Source organism: Anomalospiza imberbis, chromosome 9 (genome assembly GCF_031753505.1).
Source record: "Anomalospiza imberbis isolate Cuckoo-Finch-1a 21T00152 chromosome 9, ASM3175350v1, whole genome shotgun sequence".
In the NCBI taxonomy this organism is placed as follows: domain Eukaryota; kingdom Metazoa; phylum Chordata; class Aves; order Passeriformes; family Viduidae; genus Anomalospiza; species Anomalospiza imberbis.
In genome coordinates, this window is record NC_089689.1 from 14,789,223 (window position 1) to 14,816,458 (window position 27,236).

Genomic DNA, 27,236 nt, shown 5'->3' on the forward strand with positions numbered 1-27,236 from the left:
ATCCTGTAACAAGAGCACTGGGCTTAGAGTGAGCATTGAGATGATGTGAAACTAAATAGTTTGGAAGGGGAAGAAGAAAGGGATCAATATTACCATTCCCATCCCATTATGGGCAGGGACAGAATCTCTTATCCCTTCACTGCTAGTATCAGAATTTCTACTGCTTTTTGGGTGTCATGCTAGCTTGTAACTTATTGATGCCAGAGTTCAAGCTGTACTCAAACCTACTGTCAAACATTTACCTTTATTTGAAGCAAAATTTAACTGCAAGATAAATAAAGCAAAAAAAAAACCCAACAAAGAAACAATAACTGACCTGATATAAAGCATGCTTTTCAGATCCTGTTGTACTGTCTTTGGAATTAGTTTCCTTAGGAAATATTAATGAGCTGTATACCCAGGCTTTGGCTAGAACTTAGGAGCTAATTAGTTTAAACCCACTGGAGTCAAGATTTATTTTTCAGTTATCTGATGGGCTTAGTATTAGTAGTGTGGTAGTTTTTACTGTATTGACCATTGGTAAGAATTCAGGATATAAAGTATTTTTCAAAATTCTTACTTAACTACTTAATCTTCATCAGCATGGAGACAGCATACAATGAAAACTTATCTATGAAGAAAAACTGGAATAGTGGGATTAGTTCCAGTGCACCTGACAAACTCAGACATACAGTAATATTTCAGCCTGTTATGATGAACTTATGCTTATGAGAAAGTGGCTGAAGTGAGCTCAGATTCCTCCAGTACAGCTCTTTACTGCTGTAAGATGAGTCATGTAATCTGGGGAGCTTCTGCTGAACAACCCGAGACTCGCGTGGCCACAATGACAGTGCCATAAACATTCAGAAACACACCCTCTCATTTCCTTTATTTGCCAATACTCAGATCCCAAAATTCTCATGGAATGCTAATCAATGGCTGTTGTGCTGTGTTCTGTTAATGTTAATCAGGTGCTTTACTCAACTCTCAAGAAAACCTGACAACTGTCACAGTATTATACATCTGCGAGAACACTAGATTTGGTTTTAAACAACTATGGGGAAATAAAGTAGAAAGTGATGAAGAACAGTTCAGATTGGAATATTTGGTGACCAGTGATTTGTTGTAGGGATATTGTAGACATTTTCTTCCTCTCTTGTTTTTCTCTCAGATTTCCATTATTAGGATTTCATCTCTGTTTTGCTTTTCCTGGTGTTTTCATGTTTTCTGTTTAGCCTTCTTTCACCTTTCTGCTTTTTCCTTGTGTGTCTTGCACTTTCATCTCTAAGACCTCTTGACCAGTTGTTGTTCATAAATATTAACAGATGGTTCCTTTGTCAGCATATCTGTTCTCCTTTTCAAAGGCTGATAACCTACTTCCTAAAAAATGAACTTTCATTTATTATTTTTCCTGTAAACCTGTAAAGTTATAGCTTTAAAGTGTAATTTCAGTTCCTTGTTGCTTTACTTTTTATCAACTAGATCAAAACCTTTCAGATTACTCTCCATATTTTGATGGTGTGTTCAAATATTGTAAATGTAATCTTTTGTTAGGGATACCATTCAGGGAAATCTTGAAGTCAGAATACCTAGAACTGCTACCTTATATTTTTTTTTTTTTAGCTGGCAGTTGGAAATTATTTATACACACTCACGATATCCAGAAGCTTAGATTTTTTTGATGATTTTTATTTTGCAGAGGATGTGCATTTAAAGTTTTTGTAGTTATTGTTACATGTCTATGTTCTTGGACTGGGTTTCACTAAGCACAATTTTATTCAAATACATATTTAAGAGGATGGTCCTTGTTGCAGAGGAACAGCTCCCTCCCTGATGAGGAAAATGTTGCCAGACTACAAGAAGAACTGATTGCAGTAAAATTAAGAGAAGCAGAATCTTTGATGGGTCTCAAAGAACTAAGGCAGCAAGTCAAAGATTTGGAGGAACACTGGCAGGTATGGGTAGCAATACACTTTTATGAATTTTTGTTTTCAATGATAAAGTATAAGACTATAAAATTTTGAGATACTGAGATCAAGTAGAAACTAATGATTACGGATCAAATTGCTGAGGTGAGAAAATCCTTAAATTTAGCTGTCACAAGACACTTAACTTCAAAAGTATGTTAGAAATTGGTGCTTAGTTATTATAGGTGGCAGAGGGCCTGTGCTACCCACTAACTCTAACAGTAGGAGGGAAATACCTGGTCAGTACTCCTACTTTGCATGTTAAAAAGGGCTAGAAATAGACAAAAGTCTGAGGATATACTTGCAATTCACTGACTTAATGTGGTTGGGAATGAATGTGTTCAGTTTTTTAATTCTGTTCTCAAAACCAGTAAGTTTCCATGTATTTCTAGCTTTTAGGATCAACAGGGGAACTCTAGCTCTTTGTCCTCATATAACTGAGATCTTAGATGAAGTAAGGAAACACCAGGCGTGATCAGGCATTACCAGCAAAACCATGTGTTTTTCTAGCGTCATCTAGGTCGTACCACTGGCCGATGGAAAGATCCTCCCAGAAAAAACGCAGTGAATGAGCTACAGGATGAGCTGATGACAGTGCGGTTGAGAGAAGCAGAAACTCAGGCTGAGCTCAAAGAGACCAAACAAAGAATGATGGAGGTGGAGACACAGGTATGTTATTGAACACGAGGATGTGTGAATTGAGCTGGATGCTGGCAGTTTGGTGTTAAATGGTAGATACCTGACGATGATCTTCACTATCTACAGGCAGGACTTCAGTTCCAAAATGTGGGATGTTTTTGCTTCTGTTAGATGGAGATGGGAGAATCTAGTGCATACAGTCCAATTTTAATGTCTCCTCTTTAATCTTTTCCAGGACTATGCTGCTTGAATTTCTAATTGGGGTTAGTTGATAGACACTGAATGTGTGTGCATCTTAAGTCAATACATTTTAATGGGTGTAATAACAAGAAAAGTATGTTTAAGGTGTTTTAAATTTCACAAATCTAATCGGCAATTCTGATAGTAGTAATGTTTAGATGGCAGTGTGTGCTTTCTTGTGGTGACATTGGTGATTGATTTTCTGCTGAGGTCATCAATCTGGTTACTAAGCTGTGGGCTCAGCAAAGCAGCTGTGTATTGGTCAGAGTTTTTTAGCAAGAGGTTTGCCTTTAATGGGCCAGAATAGAAAAGCATGGGTTACACCTGCTGAGGTTTGTGCAGAAAAGACAATCATGCTTTGACTGCCAAGATTCTTTCTGTATAACTAGGGAATAAGTTGCTAAGACCTGAAATGAAAATGCACTAAAATGGTGAGTTCATATTGTATTACTAAACTTTCACTCATTTTAATAAACATAATGTGCTGATGATTGAGAAGGATTTGTAAGGGGCTTCTAAGAAATCTTCCCATGAAATACTTGCTAAATGTTACTTTTAGAAAGAGATCTATGCATCCAGAAAACTAAACAAACAACAGCTTTACTTGAAACCGTTCAGCAATTCCAGAAACCAGGAGAGCATGTAAGGACGTGCTATTGAAGGCAGATTAACCAGCTGCAAGGCATATGAAGGCTTCTTTCTGACAGAGGCACCACTTCGTCTGGGCCAACTGACCAAGTTTCCTCTTGCCTTACCTTTTAAAATTTTCACTGACGTGTCAATATTGTTTTGGTCAGTAGGGGGCGGAGAGAGCCTGCTGTTTGGCTCACATGTAGTCAGGTACTTCTCACTTCAGTGTTACACGTGGAGTCTTTGTATGTGCTTAGGCTGTTCAGTTGTCATCTGAGAAAAATGCCATTCTCCTGGTATGGTGTGCACAGCTTCAGGTGCAAATGCTGTGACTTGTACTTGTGCACTGATCTCAACTAAGGTGCCATGTTGCTTTCAGGAATTCAATGGACAGGGAAATGTGCACAGTATTTCTGACATACCTGATCTTTCCTGGATGCATAATGTAGTTGGGATACAAGTTCACAAAATCTGCCTTACCTAGGCAACAAATTGGGAAAAACAGATCTACTGGAGTGTGGTGAAGCTTTGCAATAATGTTCTTACAATGAGTCATCTGTTTAAGAACAATTTGAATATCCTAGTGATAAACAAAATGTCATGCACTCCCTTCTGATTACACATGGACAATTCTGAATGCTTTTTCATCAAAAGTTTTTTATGGTAAATCATTTCTAAGTCTGTTTTGTCAGACTTCAGGGAGTTATATTCATATCCTTTCCTTAACACGTATTTTGTTTCATTTTCTGGGTCATAAATTTCAGAATCAGATCAATAGTAATCACTTACGAAGGGCAGAGCAAGAGATTACCAGCCTACAGGAGAAGGTGCAGTATCTTTCTGCACAGAACAAAGGACTTCTGGCTCAGTTGAACGAAGCGAAACGTAGACAAGCAGAGATTGAATGCAAGGTAAAAGACATCCTGAAAAGAATGTTTGTGTGCTAATATATGTACATATTAGTCTTGTCTGCCACTATTGGATAAAATTGTGTCTTAACTGAGAAGGATAAATCATAAAACCAAGATTTTTTTTACTGATTTTGACAATATCACTTTGAATTTACCATCTCACAAAAAACACTTGAGGTTTTGACAGAGCTGCTTCTTTGTGGTCCCATGAAGATAAACATTTACTTAGAGCATGGACACTCCTCAACAACTGACTCCTTCAGGTTTTCATTTTTCTTACTGTCTTGCCAGTACCATTTGTTTCTAATATGGATTTGAATATGCAGTGCAGCAAAGAAGTAACTTCTGCTGACTCATCAAACTCCATCACAAGCTTTTAGGAGAAAAGACAATGAATCTTAACTAGAAGTAATTGCTTCTACTGACTTTCTTGTTTGCCATAACCTCTGGTTTCCTAAGTACTATCTTTTTAATGTTGAGATTAATTTTACTGATTTTTTTTTTTAATAATCATAATCTTGGTGATGCCTTTTTTATATAACCCATAACTTTGTTTGATGAGTTTTTGATACTGAAGGTGCTCATTAATCTCTAAGAGATTGAGGATTGAGACTGTGTAGTCAATATTCTGGTTTTACATTGACTATGTAAAGAGCAATATTTCTTAAACCAGATTAGTGAGTTAGTACACATAAGTATTCTCAGTGGGATAATACATTTGTAGAACAATGTTTTAGCACGGGCTAGAGAAAAGTGTGACAGTAATAGACAGAGCACCAGTCATACTCTTTAGAGATTCTGTGAAATTCTGAAAGTAGCTATGGTGAGTAGCCAGTGAAGTATCTCCACTGACATACACTAAGATTAGATCCTGAAACTTGTTTTGCAGCTAATAGAAAAAAGATTACTATTTACACTGTAAGATGTTTTACAAGTAGTATTTTATTATATACCAAAAACAGCAACAATTATTTCTGATTTCTGTTAACTGATGTTGGGTTATTTTTTTTTCTTCTGTTTTTTCAAGTTGTTTGAAATCATGCTCTAGTTTTATTTTTGTCTTGGCTAGGTAGCAATATTTCTACTGTCTCAAAAAGTATCTATTTGGATTTTCAACTCCAAATATATGAATAATAAACTGGTATCTTATTTCAGGAGCTTGTATTTTTCTTTTAAAAGATATCTTGAAATACTTAAGCAGAAATTAAATTTTTTGTAGCCAGTTGCATCTCATACCACCTGCACGGCAACTGGTTTTGCCACAGGTGTGTATTGTTATGTTTTTCTCTTTTTATCTGGCTACTGCTTCTACAGCAAGGACTCAATTTCAATTTTTTTCTTAAAACTCACCACTGATCTTTCCAATCAGTTGTGCTAAAGAATTTACAGTTTAAGATTTGTGCCCCCAACCAATCTTGTCTTTCCTACCATATCACCTTCTAGGGTAATTATTGAGAACATGCTCTGTTTCAGAGATAAAGCATCAGTGCCATCTAGAGCAGCATTATTGACTCATCTCTGATACCGAAGTCAAACCAAGCCAGTCTTTCCTTCAGCTTTCAGTTAAATACATGCAATCCTGTGGACTTGTCGGTTTGGCTTCATTTGAGCAATCGTGCAACAGAATTTAGCAAGAATGGTTAAACTTTGTCTAGCACATGATAGATTTCTCTGAAATGGGCTCCACTGATTAGAAATGCAGTTAATTGGGTCCTGTAGATTATATACCTCCATTACAGGAATATTTTAAAAAGAACCAAAACGAAATAAATAGCATGCTTAGAAGTAGCTACTATGGATAAGCTTTGACATGTTTGATTTTATCTCAACTGTACTGTCTAATGAAGATTGAGTACTGTTTGTTTGAAGCATGCATTAAAATAACTGAGTACTGGAACTGATTTGCAGTAAATACAGTTTAGTTGCACCAGTCTGCTATAAAAGTAGGTGTACCTGAGCCTAATCTGTCTCTTCCCCAGAGCTGTTTGCTGTTCAGCTGATAGTGTTGCTCACTAATTATCAAACACTGCTTTCTCTCTGTGGTTGTACCAGGCTGCAGACAATATAATATTGTTTTGTGCTCTGAAGTCTTGAGGACTTGCCTCATGAAATAGGGCATTTTTCTCTCTTTTTCAGATAATTTTCAAATTACCTGTCATTTATAGACAGACTTGTAGGTTAAACTTACTGTGGGAGGCTGATTGTAGGTTATGTGCATTAGTATTTTATTATAAAATGTCTTTGTTATGTACTGTGACTAAGATAGCTGGACTAAGTGAGGATGAGAATACATTTCTTTTGTATTTAATTTTTTTTATTTTTTAGGACAAAGGAAATGAGATAAGTAACTCTTGTGTAGCTTTGCTGTTTCTCTGTATATAAAGTCCAAAATTAAAGCATGAGCTGGTTTCTTGTATAATGTTGAATCTTTTTCTTAATTTACAGTATAATATTTCTGGAAAACAAGACAGTTGTTTTCTGGACCTTGAAACTGATAACAGCAAGTTTTCAAATCTGCACAGATTTTTTTTTTAGATTAATATAGTTTAGAGTTTATATTAGATTTTTACATATTTCTCCTATGGGTTAAAATTAAATTTGAGTTCTTTAGAATAGCGGTAGTTTGCAGAGCAGTGTATTAAGTTTTCTCTGGATTTTGGGTAAAAGCAGTGCACAGTCTTTAATCAGCTAAAACTGGTACTAGTTAGCTCCCATTTCTGACTTCTTCCAGAGTAAAGAAGAAGTGATGGCAGTACGGCTCCGTGAGGCAGACCGCATTGCAGCTGTGGCAGAGCTCCAGCAGCATATTGCTGAATTAGAAATCCAGGTAAAAAGTGATGGCATTAAATGTGAAACTTGATACTGATTAGATTTTGTACTTTGTGTGTTTTTTTCTTCCTCTGCTGTGTTTCTTCATTAGCCTATTGTGAATACAAGACACTGCTTTGCCAAGTGGGATAATGCTGTATTGCTGAATTCCTGTACAAGCAAAACCTTAAATCTAACTTGAGCACGTACTTGCGAGCTGTTAATAATTCCTTCTGTACAAATACCATGTACTCTTTTTTACTCTGACTTCTGTTTTGTTTTTTTTCCTTGTAATTGGTACTTCTTACCAATTAATAGGTGAGATTGAAAGCATCCTCTGTCCAAAAAAAGATGCATACAATTTTGATTCCAGCAACCCTTTTTTTTTCTGTGCTTACTCTTCTGCTATGATCAGTATTGAAGGATTTATTGTAAAATTCTTACTCCCTTCATGTAAATCTTAAAACCAGAAATATTTACTGCTCCCATGTCACTGTAGGATCTCAAGATGCATCCTCTGGCCTCTCTGTTGTTCCTAACACTTTCAGTTTCTTTTGGCACTTTCACCGTCCCATGAACTTGCTGCTCCCTTGATGAGAAAACCAGAGATTGCAGTGCTTTATATTTTCTTGGCTTTGAGGAATCATGATGTCTTACTGTAGTCTGACCTTTCTATAATCATATAATACTGTTGTCCTTTCTGAATTCTGATGCTGAGATTTTCTTGGTTATTTTTACTAAGTTATAATCTAGTTACTCTCTGGTTTACTTTTTTTTAAACCTGGTGTTGCTATTGTGTTTCTTCCCTCTGAAATCTTTCCTTTGAGGTGATGATTTTATTTTATTGTTTCAAAGCCACCTTTTCCCTATGATTTCTCAACTAGTTGAATCTTTTAAATCTCTTTATATATGGAATGTACAAATAAATGTCATTGAACTTGCATAAATAATTTTTGCTATATTTCCTCTAGTGCAGCAGGCACTAAACTTATTGAAAGTTAAAGCAATCATTTTTTTAAATCATATAATGCTTAGATAATGCTATGATCAGTACATTAGAAATACCTAGATAAGTATGGTAAGCATTGCATATGAATCATTTATCATCTAGTAAGATAACAAGAGAGTAGCTCTGGTCAATCTTCTGCTCAAATTAACATTTTAAAAAAAGAGAGGGGAAGTTTAAAGGTTACTTCAAACAATGTGATTTTGTAGGTGAGAAGGGAGTACTCATTTTGCATTATTTTTACTTTAGCACAGACTTCAAATGCCATCCTGCTTCCATTATTTGATAGATTCACATCTCTCAAAATGTAATCAGTATCTTATGAAATGGTGAATCCCCTAATGATCAGTTGGGAATTTTTTGATAGCTGTCACGCAATTCAAATTGTGTGTTCATTTTTCAGTGTAAATACATCTGACTTGGTTTTCTGTTGTTTAACTGATCAAACCATCCATGCTCCATCATTTTATTGCTCTCTCCTATTCCCTTTCCATATTTCTGCTTAACTTAGGGATTCCAGAATTGCATGTGGATTTTTATAATACCTTGTTGTGAGACAGAAAGAACTGCAGGAATGTAATCTGTTTTATGGCTCTAGGTAATACACCCAAAGATCATACTGTTCCTGTTTTGTCATAATATTGCACTCTTTCAGGTTCAGTTGTTTATCCACATCATCTCTCCTTCCTTTTTACAAGTACTACTTTGCACAATGCGTTTTTTGTTATGTTTTTATTATTCTAGGGTTTTTGTTTCCTTCCAAAGGGTATTTCAAATCCCAGTCTTAATGGTATTCTAAGATTATCACCTGCTAAGGATTTCTTGAGTTTGATCTTAGTAAAATTCTTGATTTTCATCACAAAAGTGAGAGTGGCTGTGCTTTCTTTATATACAGTGTGGAGTATGAAGTCATTTTGTGGCTGAGGTTCACGTTCATTTGATGAGTTTGCACTGTTAGGTTTTTGGTGAACATCTGATCTGAAACTTACACTAGCAGGAAAGGTAATTTCTTCAGATGTGAAATACAGATTTTAAGTGTGAACTTTATAGTATTTAAAACATAATTTAGCAGAATTAAGTTCTGCTAATGTTTATCTTTTTGACACTGTAGACATTACTGGGAATGCTTTTATTGAACTATGATAGATGTTTGGGTTTTTAAAGAGTCTAAGCAGATACTTTTCACCAGTGTGTTTTGCCAGCAAATATGAAAATTATGATCACAATTTCATTTTTGGGTACTCATGCTCAAAAGCTTGGAGCTTTTGAAACACCTGCACCAGAAGAAGTGTAATAATGGAGATGGAAATCTTGAATTCCCAAAGCTTGTCAACCATAAAACATGCAATTGATAATAGGGCTTAAACATAAGTGAATTTTAAAGGAGATGAAAATCTAGATAAATTTTTCCTCTGGAGAAAGAGCTGCCTCCCACTCTCTTCTGTTCAGCTTGTAATCAGGCAACAGATGTAATTGCTGTCACCTGATGTGGGGTATCAGAGGCCCTTTTAATCAAGACTTGCCTTAATGATTCAGAAATACATTTAGCCAGTCATGGAGCATAGGCAACAGGATTAAAGTACAGATACACAGAGGATCACAAATAAGTCTGCTTGTCATGCTGTTTCAAAGTTGATAAAAATGAAGGGAGGAAGTTAACCTGCCACATAACCTTCCCTTTTTTTTTTTTGAGGGGTGGTGCTTTTCTAAGAAGCTCAAGGGATTCATTGCCAGGTCCACATGGGCCATAGCAACGCTTAACCTAAATTGCAAGGTTTTCTTTTAAAAGTTTATGTAGGTGTAGGTGCAAGACAGTGATGTTAAAATTGTAATGCAGAGTATCACTACTCCCACATAAGAACTGATCTGACATCATACACACACATGCTAGATTTAAATCACAGTTTCTGGGTCACTGTTAGTTTTGGTTAGTAATAATGACAGGGATGGAGGGTGAACTGTCATTCAATAACAGATGTAATTCTGCAACAAGATGTCAGTTTATTATGTTGTTAAGAAGTTATTTCTTAATATATTCTAAATGTCACCTTGTCTTGTTTGAGCATTCTGTTCATAATGCTGAGCTTTTAAACTTTTGTGTAAGTATATTGAAATGCAATGAGTTGTCCAATACATGATGGATATTCTTTCTATAGACTTTCTGTGCAAAAATAGCATGGAATTAAAGTATAACTGAAGTTTAACTTATGTTGCACATACCTAAGCCCCAGAAGTGACAAAGAAAAACCCTGATGTTATAACCCTGTTATGTGGAAACAAAGGTTTACTTTGTCAGCATAAGACATCTATCATGTCTTTAGTTTTCTCTCACTTGTCAGTTCAGCTTATGTTTGGGAGGTAAACATAGACTCACAGAGTGGCTTGGATTGGAAGGAACCTTGAAGATCTTTTTCCAACCTCCCTGCCATGGGCAGGACAGCTTTCCCTAGACCAGGTTGCTTCGCCAACTTCACAGTAGAGAACTTCTTCCTAATACCCTATCTCAATCTACCCACTTTCAGTTTAAAGCCATTCCCTGTTGTCCTGTGACTACATGCCCTTGTAAAAACTCCCTCTCCAGCTCTCTTGTAGCTTGCTAGGGTGAGGAGCACCAGACCAGTGGAAGTGTAGGCAGATTGAGGAAGCAGAGTGGGGCAGCTGTAGCCTCTGCTTGGCAGCTTAGTCCCTTTCCCTCCATTTCTATGCAGGCTGGTGACATGTAGTATCCTCTTAGAATTATCCATGGCTGAGTTGAGTTGGGTGGTATAGAGCATACTTGTAATATGAAAAACTAGTTCTACATCTGAGTAATCTTAAAGCAAAATATATCCATAAGAATTAATTCTTCTTTTTGTTGGGTTGGTCTGGACAGACAGTAACATCACTTCTTCCTGTTGTGTTTCCTGGCAGATTCAGAGAATTTTGTCACATTTACCCTATCTCTAACCCGGTCAAAGCAGCTTTGAGAACAACTGTAAAGGAAATCCATGATTATGCTAGTAATCTCCCCACAGCTTAAACTTTTAGCACTATTTCTTTAGAATGAAGCCTTTCTATGACCTCTGTTTAATATCTTTTCCAAGTACTGACTGTTCAGTAAAGAAATTGTTTCCATCTTTTCAAATTACAGGAAACCCTTTTCTTACTCTTATCAATAGTGGTGTGTGATGTTAGTTATGTGTTTTTTGAAAGTCTAGAATGAGTCACTGTAAAGTCACTGAAAGGACACTAGTTACCACATCTACCCTTCTGAATATACTTCATTTACATTTTTAATGCAGTGTCTTTTGCCACAAAGTAAGAATTTTTAGGCCTCTCCTGAAAAGAGGCTGAGGCAAGTTGTTACCAAGTAAATATTTCTAATATTCTGATCAATATTCCTATTGATCAGAAAAGAGCAAATTAAGGGTGTTAGGGAAATATTTATCTTCCAGTCATTTGTAGTAAAGATGTTATCTGAGGAATAGACAGTTGTCTAGTGTGACTGGAGTTTGACTGCCTATGTAAACTTTTCTGTGTTTTTAAATTCACAGTTATTAAAATGAAAACAGCCCTAGATGTTTTCTTATTATTTAAAACAGCTTATTTTCTTAATGATGTATATTTCCTTTCCTATCTGATGTGATAATTGAGTGTTTTAGAAAACTTGTACTCCTCTTGGGATGAAACATCTGCAACTGGAATTTGATTACACTGATCTTTTGTATCTTAAACTTCAATCAAGCAGCAAAAGCCAGCTTAAGGCCCTCCAGTGTTTTTCAGGTGCTTTCTGGTGATTTATTTATTTGTTGTATAAACCCTTTTTTATTATGAGTACTAAACTTGATTTTGGGAGGCCATTATACAGTAATGGTTTCAGGTATTTTAAATCAGCATTTTTTTAAGCAGTCTGTCCCTGCACTCTTGTGTTGCCAGCTATACATCCTGGCCTGATACTAAATGAGTTTGAAAGATCTCCACATGTTCAGGAGTTCTCAGTAGCATCAGGTGCCTTTTTGAGACTAGCTGTTGCTTTTTTTTCTTAGAAAGCCAGACAAAAGAGGATTTAAGTGTGATATGGAAACCATGTTTCTCAGCTGATAGTTTTTGGTGGACAGAATTTTTTCTCATTTTAAGGAGCAAATTTTTGGAGTGTAGATTTTTCTTTTCAGGAGCTCTCAGTGTAACTCTTGCTATGCACACAAGTATAGTCACTCTATTATTTCACAGCAGAATGAGAGAGGTGAGAACTTCCAAAACTGTGAAAGGGCCCAAGTGAGTTGTGTCGTAGCAGCAGGTTTTTTTTTTATCTATAGAGCTCATTTCCTGCTTCGCTGCCCATGCTACTTCCACTATATACACAACCTCTGGGGCAGGGGGTTGGACGGTGTATTGGCTGAGTACACTGCTACAAGCACCTGTCCCTAGGGTAGAGGTGATAGCTGCCACGAGGGCGTTTGTTACCCTGATAAAGATTTCTAACCCTGGTGGTGCTGTTGGAGCTGGTCTGTCAGAAGAGACTAAAAAAGGAGCAGTTAAAAATCTTCAAAAGCAGTAAAATCAAGATGATGCATCTTTAATTACACCAATTGGCATTGCTTTTCTAAAAATCCTTCTAGGAAGAGGAGGTAGGCACTGCAGTGGTGCCAATATGCAGACGCAGTACGCCAGGGGTGTGGGTGTAGAGATTCATTCATATGTGACTGCATCATGTTTTAAACAAATTCCTACATTCTAGAATTGGCTAGCTTTCATTATTTTGCAATTCTGATAATGCCCACACTTTGCTTATTTATATGTTCTCTGATATTTTTCTCTGTATATTAATTTTACATTTAAAATTACTATGATTTGCCTAGCGACCAGCTAGTTTTTGTGTTGTGACTTCTCCAGATATCACAGATTTGTTATAATAGTCCTCAGCCTTACCCCCAACCACCAAAAAACCAAGCCAGCAACCCATATCCTATGTGAATAACTCTAGATTTAAAAAATTTAACACGGAGATTAGTACTTACTTATGCTATTCTTGTTTAAAAGGTGTGACATTCATACCTTAAAGACTTCTAAATTGTAAGTGGAGTCTTAGCATTCAATTTTGATTGCTTTCCTCAGAAGTACAGAGCTGCTCAAGCACAGTAGTCTAAAACTATTCAAGGACAGTATATAAGCAATGCAGAGTTAAATGTCCTGTTCCTACTAAAGTAAATGCCACAATAGGAAGTAGTAAATGAAATTAAGCTGCATGAAAGCAATTTAATTTTTCTTATGTCAGTGCAACTGTGTAGTAACTGTTAGTATGGCTTCACCTTGACTACTGTGTGCAGTCCTGGGCTTCACTATTTCAAAAGGATGTGGAGGTCCTTGAATGTGTCCAGAGGGTAATAAAGCTGGTGAAAGGGCTGAAAAGAAAGTCCTGTGAGGAGTGGCTAAGGATTTTGGGGTTATTTAGTTGGGAGAAAAGGAAGCTGAGGGTTGGTGGTGTCAAGGTCCCCTAATGAAAAACTACTGTTAAAGAATATTACTACCAAATTTAAATTCCTCACATTCAAATTTGCCTTTGTTTAATGAATGTTCATCAGAAGGTGGGAAATATTTGCATTAAATTCAGATTACGTTCTAACATGAAATGTTGCTGGAAGGTGAAACAGATCATGGTAATACTTTGTACTTGTATAAAAATGTATGTATTGATGTGAAATATCAGTCTCATTTCACAGTATTAAAGAATATTGGGTAGCTTAAAAATCATAGTATGACAGATAAAACTTTGAAGGACTTTTTTCTTCATTAGATATAGGTAAGTTTTCAGCTATCTACTTATTATTTATTCTCTAAATTAGATTATTTTGATAGAAATTAAAAAATATTTTAATGCTGTGGTGTCTGACTCCTGCATGTTTTCCAGTGGTTTGCTGCCACACTTGCATAAGAATCTTTGAGAGACAATGGCATGATCAACTTAGTAGACTATACTTTTCTATTGGCCAGGGATGAGCAGCAGCTGTAAAGAAAACTCTGATATCTTGTCCTAATTTTTTTCCCTATGTCATCTTTCCAATTTATCGACTGTAGACAGACTTGGTAGCCCACACAACATGGGATTATTTAATTAGGAAGATGATTTTTTTTTCAGCAAATTAAAAGGATCAGCTTGTGATCCCTTGCATTTTGAATGTTGCAAGAACTTTTTTTGTGAATTGCTAGCTCTACAAAATCTGTAGTTCTGAAAGGAAAACTGAAACTTACTTGTCTTTCAGTAATAATGGGCATCTTGTAAGCCAGGTTTATGCCTTCCATTCAGCTCTGACTGTAGCTACGGTCAGTTCTTCCATGAGCAAATACTCACAATTATTCTGTAATATCTGCATTAACTTTACAGTGTTATTCCTAGAATAAAAAGTAACCATAACAGCACTTAAATGTAATGGAAGTGTGGAATTCCCATATGATATATGTGGACAGCTTTCAGCTGTTTCTGTGCCAAACCCAACCTGCGTAAGCTGTTAGGACTGACCTTGGCAGTGGCTGTTTCACAGCCTTTTGTGCACCCAGTTTCTACGTAAGCTCAGCTATTTATTACACTTCTGTTTTAGAAGGGCTATGGCACCTCTGTTCTACTTCTGCTAAAACTTTGCTTTACTGTTGAATTTTGATTGCAGAGGGTGTAGTGACATAGTAGAGTCCATGAAGTAAGAGGCTTAAATGGGAAAGTCAAGGTTTCAAACAGAGGGAAAGGACTTAATTTCTCCCATATATTCATGCTACCTGAAGAGATCAGGTCATGCTCATTGTGTGAAATTTTAGTGTCTGACAGCAAGGAAGATTTTTTTCATATGCTGATGTATTTTTAGTCTGCAGGTTATGTTGCTTTTATTTCATAGGCCAGTGGTAATTCTCATAGAGAGAGATGATGGGGTTAGGCTACATTTGGGGTTTTTTCATCTATTTAGGACAGGAACTATTGTTAATATTAATACTACTTCTGTGTATGTGTGTGAATTTGGCCATAGGTTACCTTGGAAACTAGGTTCAGTATGGAAATATGCATTTAAGGATCTTGTTCTTCATGTTACAGATTGTGGGAATTAATAGTGATTATGACAAAATTATTTTTTGAGTAATTTTATAATGCATACCTCTTTGCAAGAAAAACAAAGCCTGAAAAGAGATACTGCTTTGATATTGCCAATACTGACAGTGTTCTAGATTGTTCTCTTCACCCAGCAAAAGGGTTTGGAAGGTAGCATGTTATCTCTCCTCATAGTTTTGTCCTGGGGTTTATACTTCAGAGGGATGTTTAAAAGGAACCTCTCCATTAAAGCTTTTTGTCTTATTCTTTGATGAACAGTTAACACTTTTCATTCTAAAAGGTATTTAACATCTCTTTGCTAATGACTTTCAATTTGGCTGTTGAAGTAAACTGTTTGCTTTCTTCAAGTGTAATTAAAACTTCAGCAAAATGAGCTATAGGTAGGAAAACAAGATATTCCCATTATATTTGTATTTCTGTAATATATTACTCGTATGTGATTTACAGTCAAGGTAAAGAATTTTATAAAAACAAGATGCTTGCATTCTCTAGAGCTGGTGGCTGCTTCAGAAATTACTTAGCTAGAAAAAGGCAAGAGCAGAGTTGTTCTGCATTTTATTAGTAGCAAGTAAAAGACATGGAGTACATTCCTCACCAGGATGATTATCTCAGATCTGCCAAGTTTGGTTCAGTCACATTAGGATTCCCTTTACGGACAAGATAAAAACCAGTGCTGCAGGCATTCAGTGCAAGTGAAACCTTTTCAAGCATCCTGAAATGTAGGAGCTGCATTTGATTGACAAATGAAGGAAACATCATATTCCTCTTAATCTGTTTTTTTTTGTTTGGTTTGTTTTGTTTTTTACTTGCCAGTTTTTCTGTATACTTCTTGAAGCATTGGTATTAGGGGACATTCATTTATACTCTCTGGAACTCCTGCATGACAAATACCACAATATTTTGGATGTTACAATTCTTCTTACAGGACAAAAGAAGCTCGTCATATGTAGTGTTTCCCAGTGCATGTCCCACAATGCAAGGAAAGAATTGTTTTGTTTAATTGGAGACAAAAGAAAATGTCTTGTTGCTAAATGTAAGCTTTACGTTAGTGAAAGTAAAGTATGCTAAGATATGTTCCATGTATTGACAGTGTTCTCTAGGAGTGGTTTACCAAAATGCAATCACATGTACATAGGATGTGGATTCCACATGTGAAGCTGTTAATTCTTCATGCTCCCCCATAGAATCCTGCCTTGTTACTATTGAGAGAGTCAGCTTGGTCTGAGCCTCTGCTTCCTCTAGATACCTGCTGTAACTTCAGCCAAATGAAAGTGCTGAGTGGTGTCTGGGAATAGCTTCTGTTTGTGACAAAAATACAGAGACAGTTAAAATAAGATTTTTAATATAGTAGATCTTTGAATAATTTGAATATGATTCCTTTTTTTAACCAAAACAGAAAGAAGAAGGAAAAATTCAAGGGCAGCTTAATAAGTCTGATTCCAACCAGTACATCAGAGAACTGAAAGATCAGATAGCTGAGCTGCATCATGAGGTGAGTGATATTATACTACAGTCTCTGATCACTTGTACCTTTTGTCCTTTCACCTGTGGCAGGTTTTGCTTATTTAATAGTTATTACATCTTCAGTACCTGTTTTTGCTGAAGTACATTATTTTAAATGAATGCAATAAAACCCTTATACATGAATCTTGCCTTTATCTTGGAATGTAAGAGAACAAAATAGTGATTAGTTTTGTGATTTGACATTAAATGAGATTGGCATTTATGTTCCATCTTGGCTTTTCCCTTAATTTCATGAGTTGATCATGTTCGTGTTGCATTTACTCCATTTGGAGCTGCATATATGAAAATCAGCTCCTTGATGTCTTTATTTGCTACAACTGTTAAGGCCACTATAGTTAGAAACTAAACCTCACTTGTGCAAGTAGAAGAATTCATGTGTAAATGTTCTGGTTCTTGCTGTTGCGAGGATGAATTTTATGTGGTAGTATACTGAGATTGCTTAAAAAAAAAAGGATGCTTGCTTAATATCAGTTAACAGATTTTTAACTTTTAAACTGCCAAAACCTTCAATCTATGAAATGTCTGTCTTCAAACTTCCTTGCTCTAATAGTTGTAGTAACTTTCTGTTAGTTAAAAGATCAGAAGGTCTTGAAACCGAAATGGCTTATGTAACTCCTGTGCTCACTGGCTCATTTCAGTTCATGCTGCATTGTGAAGAAATGTCTTTACCTAATACTCCATCATGTGCAAAATGCCAGGTCATCTTTGCAGTAGAGTCTCTTTCTAGCCTTTTCATACACAGCTCTGAGAGTGTTGCTTAAAACCATAGGATTGAAAACCAATTCAACCTAATTGTTTGTTGCCTTTTTGCTTTTATTAAATAAACACATCCTTTCTTTAAGTGTAGATGGTGTTTTCATAACAATCTGAGTAGATCCAAGCTTTTAGGATGAATCCCTTGAGACTTATAACACAGTTGAGGATCTTGGAATGTTGTCTATGCTATAGATCACTATGCTATAGATGGAGGATAGTCTCTAGGGTCATCAGTCCAGCACCTTTACCAATCATTAAGCTCACTTAAAAACAGATTAAAAAATCAATAACCTGGCTTTTTCCATTAAAACACTGTAATTAGTTTTCTTTGTTGCTTGTTTGAAGAATTCCCAGAAAGCCATCTATTCAGTGTATCTTTGCATTATGAATAAAAATAAGGCACTGTACTGACTTCTTCCTCTGCTCCCTGTAGGTTTAAAAGGTAAGAAACACTGCTTTGGGGGAAAAGTAGAATTACTCTTGGAAAGCTGTTGCATACTTTTCTCTATACAGTCATTTGTTATATGCCTGGCTGAGCAACTGAATTGTCATGAGGGCAGGGCATATCGTACATCTTTAATGTGTGTAAGTTAATGTGAATAGGTTGGAAAGAAGATGAGGTTCATAAGATCACAGAATAATGATAATTCTGAGTAATACCAGTGAATTCCTAAACAGCTCAGTCTAGTCATATCTTTATCAGCATTTCAGTTTGGCAGAAATGAAATGCTATGAAGAACATGAATTCCAACAATAGCAGAGTTTGAGTAATTCCATGTAGACGAACACTCTTCTTCCAGATAGGTGCTTTGTGGTGGCTAAATTTTTAATTTCCAAGCAAGGTAAACACTATAGGAAGGAAATAATTATAGGATATATAGGAAACAGTAAGAAGAAATGGTTTGATGTGATGGCTTTACAGATCTTTTCTAACTAGTCATTCTATGATTCTGTGAAACTCTCTATATAATAGACGTGTGCTACTTTGGCAGCATTCTGCATGCTTATTTACACAGACAATATTCAGGCCTGAAAGTCTTTGCTTACTAATGACTTATTTTTCCCATTCCCCCTTACTGTTACCTATTTATTTGTCTAGTTTTAAAATAAAATCTTAAGAGGGAAAGCAGTGTTTCCTGCAGTGTTTCCTGCAGTGTTTCCTCTAAAAGCAAAATCTGAAGCAAATGGCAACAGGAAGAGGCAAAAATGTTTGCTCTCAACTGCTTAGTGTTAGAAGTATAATTCAGTCAATGCCAGTTAAATAAACAACTTCCTTAAATCTGCACTGAAGTGTCTTCATGCATACAACCATTAATGGTCAAGTTCTTTGGTTTTTGTCTAGCTGCTTTCTGATTCTACTTCTGCAAAAGCTAAAAGAAACGTTACACATTTGCAAATGCATCTTCCTGAAGATAGGGTGATGGTGTATGTGACATGCTGACCACAATCTCCCAACTGGTTAGCATGTAAAAGGCACTGGAAAAGGAACAGAGCTCTTGGTGACTATATGGTTACCTTCTAATACATTGAAATTGTGTAACTTTAAACTGCACATAAATGCAAATGTTAATTAAAGCAAAACTTATAATTTAAGGTAGAGATGGGATGGATATGTGTGAAACAAGATGAAACACCTTGGCATGGCCATTGATGTTGATTCTGCTTATGTAATTTTTTTTTTCCTCTCCAGCACTGCATTTTTACAGATTTTTACACCAGAAAAGTTGCAGGTTCTCCATCTGAAGGATGTAACAAAATAATGACCAAATCCTGTATTGAATACAAGTAACTTCTGACTAAGTCCATATTCTGGCCTTTGGATAAACACTATTTCTTGCCTTCGGCCAGCAGTATGAATGTAAATGTTTCAGTGTCAGTGGAGCCTGGAGGAGCTGCATACTTTAATTCTATTCTATGATATCATCCATCAGATGGCGATGATACCAAATTGTGGCAACAGCATGATCCATCCTAACTGCAGAGTTCTTGTGAAAGGTCTACTTTTCCATCAGTGTTTGCAAGCCAGGCTAGTAGCCAGGCACAGGGCAAATCTAGAATATCAGTGAGGAGCACTAATAAGGACAGCAGAGAATCACTATTATGAGTAGTGGCTAAAGGTGAATTCTTCACTAAAACATGGGCTGGGGGTGGGAGTTTGCTATGGTACAGGTGCAACAAGCTGCTGCTGTACTGCCTCTTGACTTTCAGGGTGAGAAAAGCTTGGCCTTTAGTATTCAGATATTTTTCTCATTCCAATGTGGTAAGCTAAACCAGTTATGTGTTGGAACTCTGCATGCTGTATCAAATGATTAATCAATGGATTCAGATTACAAAGTGCAATTGGTTGAAAGTTTTTGTAAGTACAAACAAAACTTTTGAAAAATCAAATTCATTTTGGTAATCTTATTCTGAGCTCAAAATTTTGCATGCTTCTTAAGAATAATGCAGCTTTCAGCCAAAAGGATACATTTCAGCTGCTTTTATTACTCACCTAGGAATAGTAATGCTACAGTCAGTCTTCAAATAATATTATAAGAAGACTTATTTGTAGTAAATTCACGTTGTGTTCCTGTTAATGAATAAAACTGCACATACTGGAAATGGGTAGTATGGCACCCAAAACTAATGTCTTGGGTATTAATTGGTATTTAATGTACAAGGTAATTAAATAGAAAAAGATGCCCTTTTTTCCTACCATTCAAATATTGTAAAATAACTTTAAATGGAGTTACTGGATTTTTGGCTTGTTCCAACAAGCTGCCTGCCTGGTTCCTTTTATACCTAAGCAAAGGATTTCTATAACATGGTAAGCTGAGTTGAATATTAACTACTTCAGAGTAAGTCTTAAACATGTAGTTGATGAACAGACATCAGGAGATGTCTGTCTCTGCTTCAGGAGAACAAACAGACAAAATTTGGAGCTTTGAAAACATTATAACCAGTTGTCTGCTCTACTAGGCTCTAGACTTCTGTAAACTTCTGCTTTAATGCTGAACACTGAAGTGTTAGGTTAATGGTTGGACTCTGCAGAGGTCTTTTCCAACCTTTACACTTCTGTAGCTCTATGCACATTATCTTAAATCTATTCACATGCACCTCTTTCTTTGCACTGATTTGAACGACCAAATATGGGTTAGAATATAAATAGTAAGTATAGTTTGTAATGTTATGTAAAATAGTGAATTAATTCTTAAATTCCTCAGTGCAACCATAACTTCACTCAGAAATCAAATACATGTAGATCAATTATTACTTACTTGCATTTTGAACTTTAGTAAACATATCTGGTTTTATACTTATTCCCTAGAAAGTTACTGACAGCTATCCTGTAATCTTTTACACAACCTATCAGTATTCAAAGAACAACTGATGCATAATGAAAGGACACTCAGACTGAAGTATTTCTAGTTAGCCAGTAGCTAATCCTGTGATCAGTCATGTATATTAAGTGCTGTACTTCCTTTCCTCCTTATTGGTTGAGTTTGTGATTTATTGGACACAAAGTTGTTAGGTGTTTGTGACTTATGACTTTATTGTTGAAGGCTGAAACTATTGTGAAAACCTGAAATGTTGAGGATTATTACAAGCATGATGTCATGATGTAAACTTCTTTGAGAGTTTTTAATATGTATTAGTGGTAGACACTCTGCCTTTTCAGAATCTCGTGTCCAGTTGCCATTTGTTCTTTTCATCAATTGAAGTATTTCCACCTAGCATTTTCTTTCTTCTTCCTTTTCCCTCCCATTCTTAAAGCTATCTCTGCAGCATTCTTGACTTCTAGCTTAGTGGGATTTTAAGTTAAAATGCTTTCTCATTGTGCAGCCCCAACAGGCTGCAGCTTCTGTGAAGCAGCTTTTGTTACTCTTGTCAGTAAGTACAGAATCTTGGCTGGCCTATGTTTGGCACAGGAGAAATAAGGTTTAGTGATCAATCTATTCTGTCACTTGACCTTCCAGTTCATGTGCTTTAACTGATGTAACATAAATGGCCTGAGCACACAGACCCGTTAAAGTTGTCCTGTGCTTAGATACTTTCCGGCTGCACCAGGATTGCTAGTATTTCACAGAAGTTGCCTTTGATTAGATACAGAAATGTTACATGAAAGCAACTCTGTGAAACATTTTTACTGTTCAAGAGAATAGATCACTAAGTAGGTACTACTGAAGTAAAGCTGTTTAGCTATGTGGAAATGAATACATTGGAAGTTTGGCCTGTTACTAGTTTCCATTAAGTAAATTTGAAGGCTTAAGAAAAACTATGACTTATTGAACAAGCTGTTATTCTTTTAAACGCAAATCATATTCTGGAGAAACAAGGAGGAGGTTGTAGTTTCCCACCTTTTCCTTTTAATTGAAACTGAATGGAATTAAATTATTTATAAGCTGCTGAAGTTCTGCATTTCATGCACTACCTCTCTGTATGTGCAGTCACTTTATATATATTACCCAGCAGCTGCTTCTGCTTCCTGTTGGATGTTGCAAGGCTTGTATGTGTTACCTAGATTACAGGGGTGGTACAAAAGATTAGAATTGATGTGCTTACCCACAAGCTACACTGGCAGACCACAAGACACCTTTGGAGACAAAAGCAAGTGGTTTCTAGTCTTTCAGACTTTGTGATTTAGGACTGAAGTGCTTAAGTTGTTTCACATAAAATTTTACAAAGTTTGCCTTTGTCACAGTGTTAGGTGATTTTTGTCACTCTTGGAATCATTTAATGTGTTTGTTTCACTGTAAAATTTTAGGTTTCTATGTACTATAGTATTTCAAATATAGCTTTGGTTTAACCTTACAACAGTTTTCATATTAAAAACTGAATTCTGCCCTACGAGTTGCTTGTACAAAAGCAAGTAGCCTCTGCAGTTTGGGATTGAGGATGTGATTGGCTGTCTGTGTTAGAGGACAGCTTTATGAAGGCAACAGCAATATACAGACCATACAGTGCTTCTTTTACTAAAGACATTTTTTCCTTAGAAAGCAGGAGTATGGATATTGAAGATAGCCCATTTTTCAGTTTTACTATGACATCGTGCATCTGCACAGACTATTCCCCCTGCCATGAATTTACAGAGATGATTGCTGGAGTTTAGGAAGAATATTGTGAATATCACTACATGGTTTTGGTTTTTTTTTTTTTTTTTTGGTGCATGCATCTGCTATTGACCAATGTCAGAGGGAGAATACAGAGTTTTCTCCTAGCTGTTTCTTCCTAATGAGATATCCTCTTGACAGATAATTAGTTGCAATATTTTAGAGAAGCAAAGATGATGTGCAAATCTTATGCAGGTGTTTGATATTTGAATGAAAACCAAAATTCTGATGTTAGTGTGACACACTGGTCCAACATTTAGAAACTGCAACTTATCCAGGTAACGATATCTCAGCATGGCTGATGGAAAATAACAAGATGGCAAATAAATGGGGCATTACTATCCTGCCAAAATAATTTTCAGGCATTTAGAAGACTTTATGATAGTACCTTTAAGTGAAATTCTAGAGATTCAATTCTTGCATATTGACAGTGCAGAAAATGGGGTGTTTTTAAAGGTATTTCACATTTCAGTTTCTGAAAACTTGATGGCTCTTTGAAGTAGTGAGCACTAGTTTACTACTCTTCCATTTCCACATAGGTATAGTTTATCTAGGAATGAATCTGATATTATGTCTTAAGAACCTAATGCAGTCAGTAAGATTCTGATATAGGTGTTATCTCTTGATCTGATCATGCTCCTGGTGAGCTAACATTTTAAGATTGGCTAAATGAAAAGAGATATAAAAGTTGGAGATTAAATACTATGCTTTTAAAAGATTTTGCTTGTGTAAATAAAATTCAAGACACTTTAAGTAATGACTTTGAGGATAAATAATGTATAAGTTGTAACCAACATAGTAATTGGTTATATGGCTGAATTAAGGATACATCTTGCAAGTTGCATTAGCTTTCTAGGCTTTAACTGCTGAAACTAAAATGGAGATGGGAAAGTGAACTTGTAGCCCATCAGTGTGAAGGATTGAAAAATATTCATCTATATGGACCACACTATTGATACTTAAATAAAATTCAATGCTCTGTAATACAGAGAATGAAATATTAAACCACATCAAATGTTCCTTTAGTCTTAAATACCATACATTTATTTGGTAGGTAAACTGTTTTAAAGCTGTCAAATTATTTCCTCCTTGTATTTTTTATTGTTAGCTAATAATCTTAAATTAGTTAGTGGTTCTGGGCCCCAGCACAAGATCGATCCAGGTTGTCCTCTGAAGAGATGAGGGAATGTTTTTACAAGCAGCTAAATGATGATTTCTGCATTGGCCATAAATGAGAACAAAATTATGATACTGCTTGTGGCCCATTGGAGTAGCACAAGTTGGGCTGGCCACTTGTAGCATAATCCTAGCTCCTATCTTTCTCATAATAATTGCATCTGGGCTTGATGATGGGATATCAGTGGGAAGCAATATTCCTTTCTTCTGTTTGTTTTATTATTAGGCTTCCATTGAGTCAAATTCAGTGCTTACCAAATCAAATGTTTTCTTATCTGATGCACTGCGAGACTACATTCAGAAGCAGAACAAGTAACTTGGAGTATGTAACGTAGCTTTGCATAATGGAGATGAGGAATAACTGGGGAAAGTGAATTCTAGTTAAAGTTCAACCTACCAGAAATTTTTTCAAGTTCTCTGAGGACAGACTTAGACAGTGATAGATAGCAGTGGATCGGATCATACGTGCAAATGAGCATGAGAGATCAGATTTATCACCGTTTAAGTACCTGAGGAACATTTCTTTTATCAAAACTAAGGCAAAACCAGCAAAAGGTCTCATCCTCTTTCTGTAATATTTGCAATTAGATATAATGTTCTTCTACTCAGTCTCTTGCTGAGTTATTTCCCCTCCGTGCCCCCCCCCCCGCCCCAGTTTCTTCTGGAAAAAGTGTACTATTCCTTTTTCATGCAATGGAAGCACAACTACATTTGTCGCTTGGAAACTGTAATTTTACTTGCTCACTTTGATAAAATCAGCTAGATTTGTGGGATTCATTTCAGTCAATTTTTACTTTAGGCAATTGTTTTCCCTTCATAGTTCTCAGTAATGTTGGTTGAAAGTCCTGCATTAACTCTTGTAAAGCGCTTGTTTCTCAATACAAACTAGAGTCACAGTAACATCTTCTAATAGTTTTTTTTACTAGAGAAATGCTTTCAAAATATGTGACTCTTTATAAATGTTTTCTTACTTGATAAGAAATGTTGTCCCTGAAAGGAAATATGTTAGCCCTCAGATTTACAAAGTAAGCATTTCAGCTTGTGGTGGAAGTTTATAGCACAATAAATCATGTGCTTTTCTTTTACCATATCTTGCAAGAACAGTTGGACAAGAGATGATCAGATTTTTCCCTCCCCACAAATAAAGCTCTTGCAAGAACAGCTAAAAAATGTAGTTGCTTTACTAGTATGTGTCAAAGTTACAGAACCTCTGTGCTGGCAGAGTCTGATTTAAGTGGTTGTGGTCAGTCTGAGGAACCTGTGATATGATAAGATAGCATTTGTGAGGTCATGTGGTTTGCAAACACCCAATCTAATGTAGCAGCTTTGTCTACACAGGATTGTTAAATATATACTCCATACTTTAGAAAAGTGAATTGCTTTATTCCTTTAACTCAGCTTGTCCTTAAAAGAGTTAGAGATGTTATACTGGCTTGATAATACCCAGATTATTACTGAAAGACTGAACTGATTGGGAGATTTAATTATCCAGCAGCTTTCTTCAATTTAAGTGCCCTTAATAAAGCAACTACCTTTAGAAACTATCTCACTAAATAAGCAATTGACAGGCAGATGGAATATACAATGGAATCCCTGTATATTTTATGACCATCATTTTTTAAATTCAATTAAACTTTGTGTGGTCACAGTGTAATTAACACAGACATGTTATACTTGCCCTAAATGACAGTATTGATTCCTTAACGATGGTACTTAATTCCATGAGTTGTCATCTTTGTGTCAGATAAGGCTGATTCCTTTCCCTTCCCCCCTGGTAACACTGTCAACAAAATATTTTCCATCCCTCGTGAGGGTGAAGAAAACCTCTAAATGTGATCAATATAACCAGGACAGTGGTGTAGTCTGTCCTTAAATGGAACAGGTATGACTTTGTTTACTTGGACGAGGGCAATGGTTTTTGGTATGAATCTTAACTGTTTCAATGCCACTAGTGACAGATTGAATTCAGTGCCAAAATAAATGAAGGTTGGTGATTGCTGTTTTTATAAACATTTTCTTTTTCTTGACTGTATCCTACACATCACAGCTCCAGATCTGTCTTGCTGAGCAATGTAATAGTTCTTGATTGCAGCATTAGAGATAAATATAGCTAGCTGTAATTAATTATACTGTGTCCTTTAAATTTTGTATGGATTGCCAAAGCAAGTAAACTGAATAGAGATAAAGTTATTAATTCATCATGGCATTATAATGTTCTTGATTGTTGAAGCTATGTGACCTGTCTACTTTATTGATCAGAGCTATGTCAGGGTCTGTCATGTTTTTCTGCCTATAAATTAAATTTTGGGGATTGAAAAATGGAGGAATTGAGGTTCTACTGGTTTATCTGAGTGGTTGTTCCTTGCAAAAATTGTGTATTAACGCCCATAATACCCATGTATTAGGTGCCAGCCATGGTAGAAAACAAGCTTAGGAGAAGATTGCTATATGTTAGTTTGTTATAGGTCTCTGTAAGTTTATCTGAATATAAGGGGGGCAAACAGTGGTATTGTGGTGGAAACACCTCCTAAAATTCTTTTATCGTTTTGAGTGGCAGCCAGGACAGATGAAAGTAGTTTCTGCAATTGGGAGCAGAAATGTTACTTAGTCCACTTAAAAATGCTGAGTTTAAGTCCTGCTTTTAAATGACAGAGTAAAAGTGTGAAATTCTCATTTCCTGTAACTGTTGACTGTAATGGGTGCATTTTCAGTCTCTATCAGCCAGTACATTCTAGTTAATACTTGGGGTTTCAGTGACATTTGTATTTATAGATGCATACGGTAGGGAGAAGGAGTATTGAGATTTAGGCATTTTCTTGAATGTAGTAATTGCAGTACATTAAATGTGATTGTACTGCTATTTTAAAATATTTTTGTTGCTGTGTCCTCACTCCAAACAAACACTTCCATTACAGCTCCTTGTAGAAAGAGTTTCTGGGAACTTTCTATAAATAACTAGCTAGTAGGTAGAAGGAAAATTCCTAGGCCTGTCATCCTGGAACTTCTTTGGAATTGCACACAGTCGCGCTAAAACAAACCTGTCAGCTTTTGTAAAAATTCCCTCAAGAAATAAAACCTGACACAGTTACTAAATAGTGACTTCTTTTCAAAATAGCATTTAAAATGGGTATTCCTCAGTGCTGTTGCTATTTCAATTGTATATTTGATACCTAACTTCAAAGTTAAACTTGATTAGACTGCACTAGATCAAAACCAGATACTTAACCATATAGTGCAGTGATCAAAAAGTCATGACCTCCCATTGATCGCTTTATTGGTTTCCTGTTCTGATTCACTGGAAACCTTCTGGTCTGAACACTTGCTGCTGGTTTTAATCTTTGTCACGTTTACAATGCAGCAGACTTGTCTGTGGTAAAACTGATATACAACATACATTTAATTTAACATTATATTTCATTTTAGCTCGAGTGCTCTCAA

The 27,236-nt window shown here is 36.0% G+C and overlaps 1 protein-coding gene across 10 annotated transcripts in view; it reads left to right on the forward strand.

Moving 5' to 3' along the window:
* EVI5 (ecotropic viral integration site 5) overlaps positions 1-27,236 on the forward strand; it is a 74,552-nt gene that overhangs the window by 39,106 nt on the left and 8,210 nt on the right. For 9 of the 10 annotated variants that reach the window (XM_068199831.1, XM_068199830.1, XM_068199827.1 and 6 more), the window contains 5 exons: positions 1,794-1,934; positions 2,457-2,615; positions 4,220-4,366; positions 7,098-7,193; positions 16,649-16,744. In XM_068199831.1, the coding sequence (XP_068055932.1) occupies positions 1,794-1,934; positions 2,457-2,615; positions 4,220-4,366; positions 7,098-7,193; positions 16,649-16,744 (639 nt within the window). Of the gene's footprint in view, positions 1-1,793; positions 1,935-2,456; positions 2,616-4,219; positions 4,367-7,097; positions 7,194-16,648; positions 16,745-19,222; positions 25,356-27,236 lie in introns of those variants that run through there. The other variant, XM_068199829.1, reaches the window with a different exon arrangement.